The sequence below is a fragment of the Salmo salar genome, chromosome 16 (genome assembly GCF_965601325.2).
Source record: "Salmo salar chromosome 16, fSalSal1, whole genome shotgun sequence".
Classification (NCBI taxonomy): domain Eukaryota; kingdom Metazoa; phylum Chordata; class Actinopteri; order Salmoniformes; family Salmonidae; genus Salmo; species Salmo salar.
In genome coordinates, this window is record NC_138306.1 from 40,356,940 (window position 1) to 40,376,305 (window position 19,366).

General features: G+C 41.8%; 1 protein-coding gene across 1 annotated transcript in view; it reads right to left on the bottom strand.

Annotated features, from left to right (window-relative positions):
- mef2b (myocyte enhancer factor 2b) overlaps positions 1–19,366 on the bottom strand; it is a 28,932-nt gene that overhangs the window by 4,147 nt on the left and 5,419 nt on the right. The window contains exons 2-8 of the mRNA XM_014148753.3: positions 7,401–7,484; positions 7,083–7,286; positions 6,635–6,769; positions 6,184–6,373; positions 5,187–5,332; positions 294–405; positions 103–211 (exon numbers count right to left, since the gene is read on the bottom strand). Of these exons, the coding sequence (XP_014004228.1) occupies positions 103–211; positions 294–405; positions 5,187–5,332; positions 6,184–6,373; positions 6,635–6,769; positions 7,083–7,286; positions 7,401–7,454 (950 nt within the window). The 5' untranslated portion in view covers positions 7,455–7,484. The remainder of the gene's footprint in view (positions 1–102; positions 212–293; positions 406–5,186; positions 5,333–6,183; positions 6,374–6,634; positions 6,770–7,082; positions 7,287–7,400; positions 7,485–19,366) is intronic.

The window sequence follows — 19,366 nt, forward strand, 5'->3', positions numbered from 1 at the left end:
TATAAAGGGCACTAGAAGACTCATCACAACAGTATCATGGTCCATCCTTGTTCAATGTTTAACACTTAGTAATTGAGTAAGGTTTCATATCAGTGGTCTTACGTTGGGCTGAGGTGGGGTACATGTTGCTCCTGCTGTTGTGCTGTCTGCCACGGGTTCACTGTACCACGCTGTAGACTCACAGCATGGGAGAAACCTGGGTGGCTGTAGTCTGGGACAGAGGAGAATGATTATTTTATATCACTAACTAAGAAGCACATACAGATGTCAGAAGAGCAGAGCTGCAGTCTTACCAGATGGTCCAGCAGAGAGGCCGTAGCCCCCAAGACTGTGGCCCAGCAGACCTGCCTTCCCCATGGTCAGCATGTGGTTCCCTGGGTGCATGCCCTGGTACAGTATGCCTCTCTGAACATTACATGGAGAGAGAAGCAGTTACTCGGTTCAAAACATTATAAACTGGGTGGTTCGAGCCCTGAATGCTGATTGACTAAAAGCCGTGGTATATCAGACCGTATATCATGGGTATTTCAAACCATTTATTTTTACTGCTCTTATTATGTTGGTAACCAGTTTCTAATAGCAATAAGGCACCTCAGGGGTTTGTGATATATGGCCAACATACCACAGCTAAGGGCTGTGACCAGGCACTCCGCGTTGCGTCTTACAAAGAACAACCCTTAGCCGAGGTATATTGGACATATACCACACCCCCTCAGGCCTTATTGCTTAAATACAGGCCATGTGAGTAAGTGTGAGAGTGAGAATTATAGTGTACAAGTGTGAGTGTGGTTGGTCCTCTGATTGGCCTTTCGTAATGACATCGTCATTGCCCTAATCTCTGATTGGTCTCTTCATAATGACATCATCATTAGGACGTCATCATAACTGGGGCTGTGGCAGTCATTTAATTTTGTCAGCCGGTGATTGTCAAGCAAATAACTGCCGGTCTCACGGTAATTGACTGTTAATTAATATAAATAAATTTAGTAGCATCTCCTGGCTTCCACGCATAGCCTACAAGCCACTGATGCAGACCTTTGGAACATCTACATTTTAAAAAGTCAAATTAATCCATTTAATATAGCCTACACCATCACAATAAATACATTATTTATTTTAGACAGGTCTAAACAAACATGGTATGAAGAAAATGTAGTATATTTCAGAAGAACAGAATAGCTTACTCTGAGTTGATCTGGCTATGCCATATGGCTGTGGGCTACACTAGTTCATTTAGCAGACAAGAATTGCTTAGAATTCCGTGCCATTATTTTATAGTATGAAGAATACAATTGAACATAGCTGAATAAAATAGAAAGGATGTTTTCTCCAAACGATTTCTGATGGCGTGCGCACATGCGGCTATACTGTATTGAGCGGTTAACAAAGAAATAGGTCCCTCTATATGCTTTATTTAGAGCTATTTATGCAACTTTAGTTGTCATACAAACATTGAGCTATATGTTTAGATTTTTAATACATTCTAAGGCTGCATTAAGCAACTCTAATGATGACAAAAGTTGCATGAAAGGCATGAGCTCTGCATTGTTTCTTGCACAGGCTGCACACACTTCATCAGTATCTCATTCACAATTTGTCAAGCACTTGATAATGCCTCAAATTTCTTGACAGAAACCCCCTAGTGAGGCCGTAATGCCCCATAAAAGAATAAATGCCTTTTGCGGTCAGTGGCCATTTGCCCTTGGGCTGAATATAACAATTATAATTCACTTCTCCTGGCTACATGTTCCGATGCACCTCTCACTCACATGGCTCTCTCAGATATCGCAATTCTTATTAGCCAATGCCCGTCACATGATCGGATTCTTCTCACAGGCATCTATCTGAGCTCCAAAGTAGGCTACAAGTGAAGACAGACACATCGGGGACGCAACTGTGCGCGTTCTTCTTATCGAATTCCAAGGCGCATATTAAAGATGCTAGAAGAACTCTACAAATTTACTTTTCGTCAGCCAACAAGATGAGTATGCCTAATGAACAGCAAAAGCATTTGCCTATGTCAATCTACTATCCACCATAGTACAACGGTTGACGTATTCTATTGGTCAACTTGTCCTTCTGTGCGAGAAATAAATATTCCAAACATATTCTGGGGCAGTTGTGGGTGTAAGGACAGACGGTGGAGACAAGAAGCAAGTACAGGGAGTGAACATTTAATGAAACACGGACAGGAACAGAATACGGACAGCGTCTGGACAGGGGAAAACAAAACGAAAATAATGCGACAGGGAAAAAACTGAAGAGCAGACAGATATAGAGGGGCAATCAACAAAGTAAAGGAGTCCAGGTGTCCAATGAGTCTTGATGTGCGTAATGATGGTGACCAGTCTGCGTAATGAAGGGCAGCTTGAGGGGAAGCGGGAGCAGGTGTGACAGTACCCCTCTTCTAGGGGCGCCACCCTGCGTCCCACCTGGGCGAGCCTGACGGGCTGGCCGAGGAATGGCGCTGGACTAGCCGGCTGAGGCGTAGAAGCCCGACGAGCCGGCTGATGGGTGGGAGCAGGACAAGCCGGCTGAGGCGTGGGAGCCCGACGATCCGGCTGAGGCATGAAAGCCTGACGATCCCGCTGGGGCATGGGAGCCTGATGGGCCGGCTAAGGCATGATGTGGGATGGGAGCCTGATGAGCCGGCTGAGGCGTAGGAGCCCGACGAGCCGGCTGAGGCATGACGTGGGATGCCTGCCGATCCAACCGAGGAAAGGAAACCTCTCGAGCTAGCTAAGGCGTGGAAGCCCGACGAGCCAGCTGAGGCACCCCCTGTTCCATCGGTCACCACCAAAAACAAAAAACAAGAACTCCCTGATGCTTCAAATAGTGGTGTCAGCATTCTGTAAGGACAGACGCTGGAGACAAGAAGCAAGTACAGGGAGTGAACATTTAATGAAACACGGACAGGAACAGAATATGGACAGCATCTGGACAGGGGAAAACAAAATGACAATAATGCTGACCAGGGTAACAAACTGAGGAGCAGACAGATATAGAGGGGCAATCAACAAAGTAAAGGAGTCCAGGTGAGTCCAAAGAGTGCTGATGCGCATAAGGATGGTGACAGGTGTACGTAATGAAGGGCAGCCTGGTGCCCTCGAGCGCCAGAGAGGGGAAGTGGGAGCAGGCGTGACAGTGGGATGCGATAGATCCCAAATGAATACAACCACTCACATCAAAAACCTTTTAAAAGAGGCTGATGCAACAGATTAGAACATGTGTCTTACAATGCTGATAAAATATTAGGCTATTTCTTCACATTATAAACTCAGCAACACCAATTGTAATTGAATGAATGTGCTTAATTTTAAGAAGTTATTTGGCCACTTTAGTTGTGATACAAACCTTAAATCAAAACATATAGGTCCATGGGCTAGGCTACATGTGGTGTGGGACTATGATTTCTTGCCTTACTGCACACAAGCTGGACATTATTCAGAAATGATAATATATCATTCAACAAGTGATATGCTAACATTGTCACCCATCAGATTATTCTTGATTTAATCTTGCATATACAAAATAATATTTGTGTGAAATTAGTTTTGATTTAGAATGGACCATTATCATGCACTTGTCTCGGAACAGGGGCAGGGGAAAAAAGAGACATGTCATCTATGACCTTACAGTGCATTCGGAAAGTATTCAGACCTCTTGACTTTTAACACATTTTGTTAAGTTACAGCCTTAATCTAAAATCTAAACAAAATACCCCATAATGACAAAGCAAAAACAGGTCTTTAGAAATGTTAGCAAATGTATAATTTAAATAATCCATTAACATAAGTATTCAGACCCATGTCCAATCAATTGAATTTACCACAGGTGGACTCCAATGAAGTTGTAGAAACATGCCCCTGAGCTCAATTTCGAGTCTCACTTCAAAGTGTCTGAATACTTATGTTAATAAGGTATTTCAGTTTTTTCTTTTTAATTTATTTGAAAAAAATTCTAAAAAACGGTTTTCACTTTGTCATTATGGGGTATTGTGTGCAGATTGACGAGGATTTCTTTTTATTTTATCCATTTTAGAATAAGGCTGTAACGTAACAAAATGTGGAAAAGGAGAAGGGGTCTGAATACTTTCCGAATACACTGTAAATAGCAAATGTAGGACGCTTATTCCATGGTTAATTTTCATGCCAGCCAGATAAGCTATTCACCTGTTGTAAAGCGAAGCAATATGCTTAATATTAGGAAAGTTGAGAAATAAACTGATGGGATCCTCCTTAATAGAGGCCATCAAAACTCTGTTTTCTTACGCAATTGCATAGCCTACAGAAATGTTGCGCAACATGAGCTCATGGGCTCTCATGAAGTGTTTGATTTGATTTTCGAAAACATTTGCATTGATGTCAGAGTGATTAGAGGGACAATAGAGTGCTGAGTACCAGGCAGCTATCAAGTTTGGTAGGCTACTATTGACCATCAGCAGCATCAGAGCTTGGAGAAGCCTAGTTACCGTGACTAAATGCTTACAGTCTTCCCTGTGGCTCAGTTGGTAGAGCATGGTGTTTGCAACGCCAGCATGGTGTGTGCAATGCCAGGGTTGTGGGTTCGATTCCCACGGGGGCCCAGTACCAAAAATAAAAAAAGGCATGAAATGAAATGTATGTAAATGTACTGTTAGTCGCTCTGGATAAGAGAGTCTGCTAAATGAGTAAAATGTATGTAAATGGTATTTGACTGCTGTCATGACTCGTGACTGCCGGTGTGGTGGTAATATGGTCACCGTAACATAACCCTGGTCTCTGATTGGTCCTTCATAATGACATCAACATAATGATATTGTCATTACCCTGCTCTCTGATTGGTCCATCATAATGACATCATCATAACCCTGCTCTCTAATTGGTCCCCAGTTAATGGCATCGTCTTAACCCTGCTCTCTGATTGGTCTCTTCGTAATAACACTGCTTTTTAATGTGTCCCCTTGTAATGACATTGTCATAACCCCCAGTAAGACTAGCTGTCGCTAATGGGGATCCTAATAATACAAATAAAAATGTATTTGTTATTGGTCCCTTCATAATAACATCCTCATAACCTTGCTCTCTGATTGGTCCTTGATAATGACCATGAGTGATAGTGAAACTATATTCTGTAGTCTGCAGTAATGCAAAACCTCCTGCTAACCTCTTGTTATGACTGACAAGTAGGATTTAAGAGATCCTTACAGCACTGTTGAGGTTGGCGCGAATGCCGCCCATACCAGGGTGGCTCTCTGCCCGCCGGTTGTCATTGCCCAGGTTCAAAGGGGGAGGAGTCTTCATCTCCAAGGCCCGGCTCAGGTTGCTATGGGAGAACATGGAGTAGCCAATACCTTTACAGAGAGAAAACAAATAGGAAGTGAGAAACAAGATGTGGGTAGAATAATGTTTCACTCACAGACAGTACACTCATTCACTCTCTCTCAATCTCTCTCACTCACTCCACCTGTAAAACAGAAGTTCTTTTATAGGATTAAACTTTATCTCTTATAGACATGTGGCACTTCAGATTACCAAAACGTACATTGTTAATGTTAACCTCATAATGAAAAACGTATTCACACCTTGATAATAACTACAACTACAACTAAGTCAGTAAGCATAATAAGCATTTTCTTTACATATGTTTTGCTCTGATATGTATTGATAAAAAGGGAAAATTACAAACATCATAATGTACAGTGTAAAGCATTTCAAAATGCAGCGTTAATTGACTACATAGTTCAGTTGCGATGGCAAACCATTGAGTGGCATCCCTACTACTAACTATAGAGTATGAAGAGTGGAGTTGAGCTCAACTGAGATGACCAGCAGGTGCAACACACTCACTGCTCAGAAACCAAAGATCAGTCTCCAGACGCAGTTTCACTCATGGGGGGGGGTTGTTTCACACAGCACGTATGCATGCACACACACACACACACACACACACACACACACACACACACACACACACACACACACACACACACACACACACACACACACACACACACACACACACACACACACACACACACACACACACACACACACACACACACACACACACACAATTCCTGTTTGAACAGCCAGCTGCACAGCACTGAGGTGGCCTCACATTCTGTAGGCAATCAATGACAAGAATGGTACCTCTAACCCTCTAGGAATGTTTGCAAAGAAGAACTAGGGGGCCAGGTCTTACCTGAGTGTGGAGACATGAAGGCAGCGTGGCTGTGGGGCCCTGCAGGGCTGGCTGAGCCTGGTCTATGGCCCAGGGGCTTGAAGGCAGGGGATCTGTGGGAGCTCAGGCTGGGGTTGGACGAGTTGGGGTATCCATTCTCACAGCCAGCAGTCACCAGGAACTGGGCCTCGGGTGAGAGCAGGGAGGGGGCCTGAGGAGAAATATGGGACAGTGTCTGTTTCAGTTGAGATCAGAAAGTTAGGTCTATTGCAGCTGCATTGTACTGCTAAAGTATCTCTTTAAGTACAAAATGTGCTCACTGAGTCAAATTAATGGTTTGACCGTTCAATATAATCATTTTCTCAAACTGCCATTCTTCACTGAATAAAATGAATCAATGAAACAGCTTTAGTCCATTTACAGCCTTTGGCTCAGACAGCATGTGTTTCATAAGACAAGTGTGAGTTCTTACGTAGTAGCGCTGGCGGGCCAGGGAGAGGTCCATGCCCTCGCTTAGTGGACCGAACTTCTCTGCTGCCACCTGCATGGGCTCCTCAGTGTCCAGCAGCTCTGTCCCGTCCAGACCTAGGCCTTTCCTCCGCAGAGTCTACAGCAACAGGACAGAGAAAAGAGCAGCACACAGACATTACCTCAAGGATACCACATACTACAGCCTGTTTATACTATTGCCTCTTTGGGATGACCTAATGTTACAGAAGTGGGCTGTACCAACATAGTTTTTTCAATGCTTTATAGGGTTGCCCAAGTAAGCATTTCATTAGCTTAAGCATTTAATCATCAAAGCTATCTCAACTTCATTGGGAATTAATGTATTTGGAACCTTGGATATAACAAATGACTATACATACTGTATAGGAGAACATGTTGAGTAATGTGTGGACCTAGTAATGTATTTATACCTCCATTATGTCTGTGTTGGTCCTACTCTCGTGAGGCTCGCTGTACTCTGTGTACTTGAGTAGGACCTTGTCCATGTCAGTGCTGGCGTACTGGAACAGACGGTTGGTGCTGTTGAAGATGATGAGGGCAATCTCACAGTCACACAACACACTCAGCTCATAAGCCTTCTTCATCAGGCCAAACTTACGCTTGGTGAACGTCACCTGGGGACAGAAACATATAGGTTCAATGTATTATTTACCATGTGTGACTGTTTAACTAAACCATGGCAAATACAATAATGATGGAAAGTGATAGAAATAATCAAAGAGTTGTACCTGTCTATTCCGCTGGTCCAGGATACGAGAGATTTGTATTTTTTTCCTTCCCATTGTGATCGCAGTCTGACAGGTGGCTTTACACTGTGAAAAAATATCACATTTTCATCAAAACTCAATCATTTTAACTCATCACCTTTTCATCACATAATAGAGAGAACATTTCACCAGGATATCCCATTGCGATAAATAATCTCTTGTAGATCTCATGGCAACATCAACAAACCATTACACAATCAAACCTGACAAACTTTCAAAAAGCAAACCATATGGTTGAGACCACTGCACTTTGGTATTTTATTAAGATCCCCATTAGCTGTTCAAAAGCGGCAACCACTCTTTCTGGGGTCCACACAAAACATGAAATTTGACATAATAAAGAACATTAATAGACAAGAACAGAACTACATACATATAAAAAAGGCACACGTAGCCTACATATCAATACATATACACAAACTATCTAGGTCAAATAGGGGAGAGGCATTGTGCCATAATTTTTGAAACCAGGTTTGCTGTTTATTTGAGCAATATGAGACGGAACGGAGTTCCATGCAATAATGGCTCTATGTAATACTGTACACTTTCTTGAATTTGTTCTGGATTTGGGGACTGTGTAAAGACCCCCTCTTGTGGGGTAAGTGTGTGTGTCAGAGCTGTAAGTTGACTATGCAAACAATTTGGGATTTTCAACACATTAATGTTTCTTACAAAAATAAGAAGTGAAGCAGTCAGTCTCTCCTCAACTCTTAGCCAAGGGAGACTGGCATGCATAGTGTTTATATCAGCCCTCTGATTACAATGAAGAGCAAGATGTGCCACTCTGTTCTAGGCCAGCTGCAGCTTAACTAGGTCTTTCCTTGCAGCACTCGACCCCAAGACTGGACAATAATCAAGATAAGACAAAACAAGAGCCTGCAGGACTTGCTTTTTGGAGTGTGGTGTCAAAAAAGCAGAGCATCTCTTTATTATGGACAGACCTCTCCCCATCTTTACAACCATTTAATCTATATCTTTTGACAAAGACCGTTTACAATCTAAGGTAACGCCAACTAATTTAGTCTCCTCAACTTGTTCAACAGCCACACCATTCATTACCAGATTCAGCTGAGGTCTAGAACTTAGGGAATGATTTGTACCAAATACAATGCTCTTAGTTTTAGAAATGTTCAGGAGCAGTTTATTACTGGCCACCCATTTGAAAACAGACTGCAACTCTTTGTTAAGGGTTTCAGTGACTTCATTAGCTGTGGTTGCTGATGTGTATATGGTTGAATCATCAGCGTACATGGACACACATGCCAGTGGCAGGTCATTGTTAAAATTGAAAATAGTAGAGGGCCTAGAGAGCTGCCCTGTGGTACAACACACTTTACATTTGACATTAGAGAAGCTTTCATTAAAGAAAACCCTTTGAGTTCTATTAGATAGATAGCTCTGTATCCAAGATATGGCATAGGTTGAAAAGCCATAACAAGTTTTTTCAACAAGAGGTTATGGTCAATAATATCAAAGACTACACTTAAAGCTAACATTACAGCTCCCACAATCTTCTTATTAATAATTTCTTTCAACCAATCATCAGTAATTTGAGTCAGTGCAGTACATGTTGAGTGCCCTTTTCTATAAGCATGCTGAAAGTCTGTTGTTAATTTGTTTACAGAGAAATAGCATTGTATTTGGTCAAACACCATTTTCCAACAGTTTGCTAAGAGCTGGCAGAAGGCTTATAGGTCTGCTGTGAGAACCAGTAAAGGCCGCTTTACCACTCTTGGGTAGTGGAATTACTTTTTCTTCCCTCCAGGCCTGAGGACAAAGAAATTCCTCTAGGATCAGATTAAAGATATGACAGATAGGAGTGGCTATAGAGTCAGCTATCCTCACTGGCTATCCTCACTAGCTTTCCATCTAAGTTGTCAATGCCAGGAGGTTTGTCATTATTGATCGATAACAATAATATTTCCACCTCTCCCACACTAACTTTACAAAATTCAAACTTGCAATATTTTCTTTCATTATTAGTTTTTTTATGTATGAATACCATGGTTCACTGTTCGTTGTTTGCATTTCCTGCCTAAGTTTGCCCACTTTGCCAATTAAGTAATAATTAAATGGTTTTGTGATGAATAAGCGATCTGATTCAATGAAAGATAGAGTTGAACTTGTCTTTCTGCCCATAATTTTATTTAAAGTACAATGTTTTTTTCCATCATTCTTTATATCATTGATCTTGGCTTCATAATACAGTTTCTTCTTTTTGTTGAGTTTAGTCACATCATTTCTCAATTTGCAGTAAGTCAACCAGTCAGGTGTGCAGCCAGTCTTATTAGCCACTCCTTTTGCCCCATCTTTTTTAACCATACAGTTTTTCAATTCCTCATCAATCCATGGAGCCTTAACAGTTCTAACAGTCAGTTTCTTAACAGGTCCATGTTTATCAACAATTGGAAGAAGCAATTTCATAAATTCATCAAGTGCAGCATCTGGATGCTCCTTAGTAATCACATCAGACCAACAAATATTTGTAACATCATCCACATAAGTCACAGAAAAATCTTTTGTATGATCTCTTATATGCTATTTTAGGCCCTGCTTTTGGAACTTTGGCTTTCCTGGATATAGCCACTATATTGTGATCAGTGCATCCAATGTGTACGGATACAGCTTTAGAACAAAGTTCTACAGAATTAGTAAGAATGTGATCGATACATGTGGATTATCTTGTTCCTGTAGTGTTTGTAAACACCTTGGTAGGTTGATTAACCTCACTAGGGTAGGGGGCAGCATTCAGAATTTTGGATGAAAAGCATGCCCAAAGTAAACTGCCTGCTACTCAGGCCCAGAAGCTAGGATATGCATATAATTGGTAGATTTGGATAGAAAACACTCTAACGTTTCCAAAACTGTTAGAATAATGTATGTGAGTATAACAGAACTGATATGGCAGGCAAAAACCTGAGGAAAATCCATCCAGGAAGTGCTATTATTTTGAAATGGCTGTTTTTCCATTGAAAGGCTATCCACCATACAAAGACTTATGACGCAGTTCACGATCCCTATGGCTTCCACTACATGTGGCCAGTCTTTAGGCATTGTTTCAGGCTTTTACTCTGAAAAATGAGGGAGAAACACCACTTTCAATGAGAGGACAGTGGAAATTTCCAGACATGAGTCCTTCGCGTGACCGGGAGCATGCCTTTCTTGTTTTTCCTTTTCTATTGACGAAGCTATTGTCCGGTTGAAATATGATCGATTATTTATGACAAAAACAACCTGAGGATTGATTATAAACATCGTTTGACATGTTTCTACGTACTTTTATGGTACTTTTTAGATTTTTCGTCTGCCTGCTGTGACTGCGCTTTGTTCCAATGGATTACTGAACAAAACACACCAACAAAACTGAGGTTTTTGAATATAAAGAGGGACTTTATCAAACAAAACAAACATTTATTGTGTAACATGGAGTCTTGGGAGTGCAACCATATGAAGATCATCAAAGGTAAGTGATACATTTTATCGCTATTTCTGACTTTTGTTACTCCTCTACTTGGCTGGTTACTGTTTGTAATGATTTGTCTGCTGTGCGCTGTTCTCAGATAACCGCATGGTTTGCTTTCGCCGTAAAGCCTTTTTGAAATTTGACACAGCGGTTGGATTAACAAGAAGTTTATCTTTAAGCTGGTATAGAACATTTGTATCTTTTATGTATGTTTATTATGAGAATTTCTGTTTTGTTGAGTTTCACGCTCTGCAATTTCACCGGATGTTGTTTGAGACAGTGGATTACTGAACAAAACGCGCTAACATAACGGAGGTTTTTGGATATAAAGAGGGACTTTATCGAACAAAACTAACATTTATTGGGTAACTGGGAGTCTTGTGAGTGTAACCATATGAAGATCATCAAAGGTAAGTGATTAATTTTATCGCTATTTCTGACTTTTGTTACTCCTCTACTTGGCTGGTTACTGTTTGTAATGTCTGCTGGGCGCTGTTCTCAGATAATCGCATGGTTTGCTTTCGCCGTAAAGTCTTTTTGAAATCTGACACCGTGGTTGGATTAACAAGAAGTTAATCTTTAAACCGATGTATAACACTTGTATGTTTTATGAATTTTTATAATGAGTATTTCTGTTTTTGAATTTGGCGCTCTGCAATTTCACTGGATGTTGGCCAGGTGGGATGGTAGCATCCCACACCCCCTAGAGAGGTTAATAACCTGGACAAGATTACAGGCACTGGTTACAATGAGAGGCTGCCTCTTGAGCTGACAATTTGATGAAAACCAGTCAATATTCAGGTCCCCAAGAAAGTAGACCTCTCTGTTTACATCACATACACTATCAAGCATTTCACACAAATTATTTAGATACTGACTGTTAGCACTTAGTGGCCTATAGCAACACCCCAAAAGAAAAGGCTTTAGATGTGCCGAGAGACCGGCAACCACAACACTTAAATAACACTTGACATAAGATCCTCTCTAAGCATTACAGGGATATGGCTCTGAATATATACAGCAACACCTCCCCATAAGAATTTCTGTCTCTTCTACAGATGTTATATCCTTATATTGCTACTGCTGTATCATCAAATGAATTATCTAAGTGAGTCTCAGAAATGGCTAATATATTCATATTATCTGATGTCAGCAAGTTATTGATTTCATGAACCTTATTTCTGAGGCTAAATATATTATTTTCAGCCCTTTCCTGGGTAGCTTATTAGAGATAGACATAACATGTAAAAGCGCAAACAAAGCAAGAGAACAGTCTCTGTGCAGGGTAGGCCCATACACAGTGGTGTCACTCAACCTTATCAACCTTATCAAAATTAGAGCACCAACCACCATACAGTATGGGAAAATGTCATCTGTTTTCTTTAACCCTTCCCCCTCGTCATGGCAGCCTATTTATTTATACCCTGATGAGGCGATAGGGGATAAAGTTAGCCTATGCAGGGCTGGCCTATGCAGGGCTGGCACTCCCTTAGTCTGGGTTACCCCGGGACCAGTGTACACCAGCCAGCTCCCTGTAAGGTAGAACACAGGCCCTGGTGGAATACAGCAAAATAAAAAAAGTGTGTTTTGCAAACCACCCCCTCTTCTCCCATGTTCAGGCAGTTCTGGGGGGGGGGGGGGGGGGGAGGAGTCCAATGGCAGCCTATTTGCAAAGCTGCGAATGACAGTTGAGAACACTGTAAAGCGATCTAAATGATTTGTTTCAAGTAAAAAACTAAGTGAATTGTTGAACATTTGTTTTTTTAAAGAGCAATCCAACCACTTTTCAACCTCATTCTCATTATCTCCAGCACAATACCAGTGTCTATATATGTAAAAACTGTGATTTTCTACATTTTGTAGAAAAAAAATATAAAGTTATCAAAAGTCATCAAAACGTACAACTTTTTTTTTAACACTATGAGATTCGAGGTGACGTGGAGAGCAAGAAAATACCCTCTTTCTGGCGAGAAACTCATTGCTGGATTTGGAAAATCACTCTTTTTCTTACTTTCAATTCTACTCTGTGACGTCACAGAGAAACATTTTTTAAGACCTTTTTTTTTCGTTTTAACCACAGATCATAGAAACACGCCGTTTTCACATACAGTGCATTCGGAAAGTATTCAGACCCCTTGACTTTATCCACATTTTGTTATGTTAGTCTTATTTTAAAATGGATAAAAGAAAAAAAATCCTCATCCATCTACACAAAATACCCCATAATGACAAAGCAAAAACAGCTTTTACGAAATTTTTGCTAATTTATTAACCTCTCTTGGGTAGGGGGCAGTATTTTCACCTCCGGATGGAAAGCGTGCCCAAAGTAAACTGCCTGTTTCTCAGGCCCAGAATCTAGGATATGCATATAATTGGTAGATTTGGATAGAAAACACTCTAATTTATAGACATAAGATAAGTCTAGTTTCTAAAACTGTTCAAATAATGTCTGTGAGTAAAACAGAACTGATATGGCAGGCGAAACCCCGAGGACAAACCATCCAGGGAAAAAGAAAATTGACGTCATAGGATTTTCCAATTGTTTTCTATGGGATACCCTTATTATTAGGAACCTGGTTGCAGTTCCTATGGCTTCCACTAGATGTCAACAGTCTTTAGAAATTGTTCGATGTTTTTCTTTTAAGAAATGAAGAAGTAGTCCTATTCATTGTAAGTGTCACTCCAGGTGGACTCTACTGTTTTTGTGCGTGTGAACTGGAGCGCGCTTCACGTTGTTTTTATCCGGTATTAGAAACAGTTTATTCCATCTTAAATTTGATCGATTATTTACGTTTTAGGGTACCTGAGGTTGGATTAGGAACGTTGTTTGAAATGTTTGGACCAAGTTTACAGGTAACGTATTAGATACTTTGTAGGCATGTTGGGCGAGTTGAAACCGGTGTATTTCTGAATCAAACACGCCAAATAAATGGACATTTTTGGAACATAATTAAGGACATTATCGAACAAAAGGACCATTTGTGATGTTTCTGGGACATTTTGGAGGGCCAACATAAGAAGATCTTCAAAGGTAAGGCATTAATTATATCACTATTTCTGACTTTGGGGTATCACCTGCCTGGTTGAAATATGATTTTCTTGTGTTTGTATGCGGGGCGCTGTCCTCAGATAATCGTGGTTTGCTTTAGCCGTAAAGCCTTTTTGAAATCTGCCCCAGCGGCTGGATTAACAAGAAGTTAAGCTTTATTTTGATGTATAACACATATATTTTCAAGAATGTTAAACATTTTAATTTGGTATTTGTGAATTTCGCGCTCTGCAATTTCACCGGATGTTGGCCAGGTGGGACACTACCGTCCCACCTGCCATAAGAAGTTAAACTTAAAACTGAAATATCACATTTATATAAGTATTCAGACCCAGTACTCAGTACTTTGCTGAAGCACCGTTGGCAGCGATTACAGCCTGGCACACCTGTATTCGGGGAGTTTCTCGCATTCTTCTCTGGAGATCAGATTGGATGGGGAGATTGGATGGAGAGCGTCGCTGCACAGCTATTTTTAAGTCTCTCCGGAGATGTTCTATCGGGTTCAAGTCTGGGCTCTGGCTGGGCCACACAAGGACATTCAGAGACTTGTCCCGAAGCCACTCCTGCGTTGTCTTGACTGTGTGCTTAGGGTCATTGTCCTGTTGGAAGGTGAACCTTCACCCCAGTCTGAGGTCCTGAGCGCTCTGGAGCAGGTTTTCATCAAGGATCTCTCTATACTTTGCTCCGTTCATCTTTCCCTCAATCTTGACTAGTCTGCCAGTCCCTGCCGCTGAAAAACATCCCCACAGCATAATGCTGCCACCATCATGCTTCACCGTAAGGATAGTGTCAGGTTTTCTCCAGATGTGACACTTGGCATTCAGTCCAAAGAGTTCAATCTTGATTTCATCAGGCCAGAGAATCTTGCTTCTCATGGTCTAAGAGTCCTTTAGGGGCCTTTTGGCAAACTCCAAGCGGGCTGTCATTTAGGGGCCTTTTACTGAGGAGTGGTTTCCGTCTGGTCACCATAAAGGCCTGATTAGTGGAGTGCTGCAGAGATGGGCCCCTGTGCTCCATCTCCACAGAGGAACTCTGTAGCTCTGTCAGAGTGACCATCAGATTCTTGGTCACCTCTCTGAACCAAGGCCCTTCTCCCCTGATTGCTCAGTTTGGCCAGGCGGCCAGCTCTAGGAAGAGTCTAGGTGGTTCCAAACTTCTTCCATTTAAGAATGATGGAGGCCACTGTGTTCTTGGGGACCTGTAATGCTGCCGGCCTTTTTTCCCCTGTACCCTTCCCCAGATCTGTGCCTCGACACAATCCTGTCTCGGAGCTCTACGGCACACCTGCTTTGAAAGGCTGGTCATGGCTCACATCAACAGCATCCTCCCGGATACCCTAGACCCACTCCAATTTGCATACCGCCCCAACAGATCCACAGATGACGCAATCTCAATCGCACTACACACTACCCTTTCACACCTGGACAAAAGAAACACCTATGTGAGAATGCTGTCCATTGACTACACCTCAGTGTTCAACACCATAGTGCCCACAAAGTTCATTACTAAGTTAACCTGTTGGGGGTAGGGGGCAGTATTTACACGGCCGGAAAAAAAACGTACCCGATTTAATCTGGTTATTACTACTGCCCAGAAACTAGAATATGCATATAATTATTGGCTTTGGATAGAAAACACCCTAACGTTTCTAAAACTGTTTGAATGGTGTCTGTGAGTATAACAGAACTCATATGGCAGGCAAAAACCTGAGAAGATTCCTTACAGGAAGTGCCCTCTCTGACCATTCCTTGAGCTTTTTGTCTCTGTTTATTGAAGACTGAGGATCTTTGCTGTAACGTGACACTTCCTACGGCTCTCATAGGCTCTCAGAGCCCGGGAAAAAGCTGAATGATATCGAGGCAGCCCCTGGCTGAAACACATTTGCGCTTTTGGCAAGTGGCCGATCAGAGGACAATGGGCATAAAAATTGCATAAAAATTGCATAAAAATAGATTTTAAACAGCGGTTGACATGCTTCGAAGTACGGTAATGGAATATTTAGATTTTTTTTGTCACGAAATGCGTCGTGCTCGTCACCCTTCTTTACCATTCGGATAGTGTCTTGAACGCACGAACAAAACGCCGCTATTTGAATATAACTATGGATTATTTTGAACCAAACCAACATTTGTTATTGAAGTAGAAGTCCTGGGAGTGCATTCTGACGAAGAACATCAAAGGTAATAACATTTTTCTTATAGTAAATCGGACTTTGGTGAGTGCTAAACTTGCTGGGTGTCTAAATAGTTAGCCCTGTGATGCCGGGCTATCTACTGAGAATATTACAAAATGTGCTTTCACCGAAAAGCTATTTTAAAATCGGACATATCGAGTGCATAGAGGAGTTCTGTATCTATAATTCTTGAAATAATTGTTATGCTTTTTGTGAACGTTTATCGTGAGTAATTTAGTAAATGTTTTGTAAATTCACCGGAAGTTTGCGGGGGGTATGCTAGTTCTGAACGTCACATGCTAATGTAAAAAGCTGGTTTTTGATATAAATATGAACTTGATTGAACAAAACATGCATGTATTGTATAACATAATGTCCTAGGGTTGTCATCTGATGAAGATCATCAAAGGTTAGTGCTGCATTTAGCTGTCTTCTGGGTTTATGTGACATTATATGCTAGCTTGAAAAATGGGTGTCTGATTATTTCTGGCTGGGTACTCTGCTGACATAATCTAATGTTTTGCTTTCGTTGTAAAGCCTTTTTGAAATTGGACAGTGTGGTTAGATTAACGAGAGTCTTGTCTTTAAAATGGTGTAAAATAGTCATATGTTTGAGAAATTTAAATAATAGCATTTCTAAGGTATTTGAATAACGCGCCACAGGATTCCACTGGCTGTTACGTAGGTGGGACGATTTCGTCCCGCCGACCCTAGAGAGGTTAAGGACCCTGGAACTAAACACCTCCCTCAGCAACTGGATCCTGGACTTCCTGACGGGCCGCCCCCAGGTGGTAAGGGTAGGCAACAACACGTCGGCCACGCTGATCCTCAACACTGGGGCCCCTTAGGGGTGTGTACTTAGTCCCCTCCTGTACTCCTTGTTCACCCACGACTGCGTGGCTAAACACGACTCCAACACCATCATTAAGTTTGCTGACGAGGAGGTCAGAGAACTGGCAGTGTGGTGCCCAGGACAACAACCTCTCCCTCAATGTGAGCAAGACAAAGGAGCTGATAGTGGACTACAGGAAAAGGCAGGCCGAACAGGCCCCCATTGACATCGACGGGGCTGTAGTGGAGCGGGTCGAGAGTTTTAAGTTCCTTGGCGTCCACATCACCAACGAACTATCATGGTCCAAACACACCAAGACAGCCATGAAGAGGGCACAACAAAACCTTTTCCCCCTCAGGAGACTGAAAAGATTCGGCATTGGTCCCCAGATCCTCAAAAAGTTATACAGCTGCACCATCGAGAGCTCGGCATCTGACCGTAAGGCACTACAGAGGGTAGTGCGTACGGCCCAGTACATCACTGGGGCTAAGCATCCTGCCATCCAGGACCTATATAATAGGCAGTGTCAGAGGAAAGCCCATAAAATCATCAGAGACTATAGTCACCCAAGTCATAGACTGTTTTCTCTGCTACCACATGACAAGCGGTACCAGAGCGCCAAGTCTAGGACCAAAAGGCTCCTTAACAGTTTCTACCCCCAAGCCATAAGACTGCTGAACAATTAATCAAATGGCCACCGGACTATTTACATTGACACCCCCCGCCATTTGTTTTGTACACTGCTGCTACTCACTGTTTATTATCTATGCATAGTCACTTCACCCCTACCTACATCTGCACTGTTTGTTAAGGGCTTGTAAGTAAGCGTTTCACGGTATGGGCTACACTTGTTGCATTCGGCACATGTGACAAATAAAGTTTGATTTACATTTGAGTCATTTAGCAGACACTCTTATCCAGAGCGACTTGTGAATGCATACATTTCATAAAATTTTTTTCCTGTGCTGGCCCCCCGTGGGAATCAAACCCACAACCCTAGCGTTGCAAACACCATGCTCTACCAACTGAGCTACAGGGAAGCTGATTTGATTATTTTCCTTTGACCTCATGGCTTGGTTTTTGCTCTGACATGCACTTTCAACTGTGGGACCTTATATAGACAGGTGTGTGCCTTTCCAAATCATGTCCAATAAATTGAATTTACCACAGGTTGACTCCAATCAAGTTGTAAGAACATCTCAAGGATGTTCAATGGAAAGAGGATGCACCTGAACTCAATTTCGAGTCTCATAGGAAAGGGTCAGAGTACTTATGTAAATAAGGTATTTGTGTTGTTAAGTTTTAATACATTTGCAAAAATGTATAAAAACCTGTTTTCGCTTTGTCATTATGGGGTATTGTGTGTAGATTGATGAGGAAAATGTTATATTTCATCCATTTTAAAATAAGGCTGTAACGTAATAACATTTGGAAAAATAGAAGGGGTCTGACTACTTTTCTAATGCACTGTATTATAGACACTGGTATGGTGCTGAAGATAATGAATTTGAGGTTGAAAAGTTGCGGAATTGCCCTTTAAGGTACAGTATATGCTTGTATTGTTAGCACACCAATAAGTTACAGATCAAGATAAAAAAATCACATTCAGCACCTTACTGCAAAGTAAGTGATAACAATTCCAGTCAAATATCACACAAAATGTTTGTGTTTTATTGCTTGAGATAAGTAGATTGTTGAGCTCAGAAAGTGAGGCCGATTGCAGCTCTCTGCATCCCTATCCTCAGCTGGATTGGCCGTAGTTGCAGGCTGTCTAAGCAGCTGACTGAACTGTACCGTCTCTACTGATGCAAAGCCCAGAGGAGTATTCCCCTCGTTTTCCTCTCATATTGGGCATGTATGACCTCCTCTATATTTAGAGGCCACATCCAAATTGTGAGTGAACGGATATGGTGCCGGTGTTCCCACGACCCCCAGAGTCCCCCAGAGTGCCTGCTGCCCCCTCACCCATGCTTGGCACACAGGCACTATGGGCATTTCTGAGGAATCCACCTCTGTGCACCTATCATTACCTTATAAAGTATCCACTGGACTTAGCCTCTACAGACAAGACACTCTCACCTATCAAACTGTAAAACGCAACAGAATCAATGTTGTAATTCATACATCGTTGGCACTCACAAAATGTTCTATGAATGAAAACTCTTTACGAATAATACCGCTTTATTAAGACTGCCAGAATTAGAAAGTAGACAAGTCTCATAAATCTATAGTGCAGCGTACTAGTAACAGATACTGGGCCAAATTAGTTGTAACTGCTCTGATATTGGATTGCATAAACAAGACGTCCACCAAGAACACACCAAATGACTGCACCATTTATGATTGCATCACCTTGCATTGTACTTAATGAAAATAACTGTGGCGCCATTACACTATACAACCAACTGTT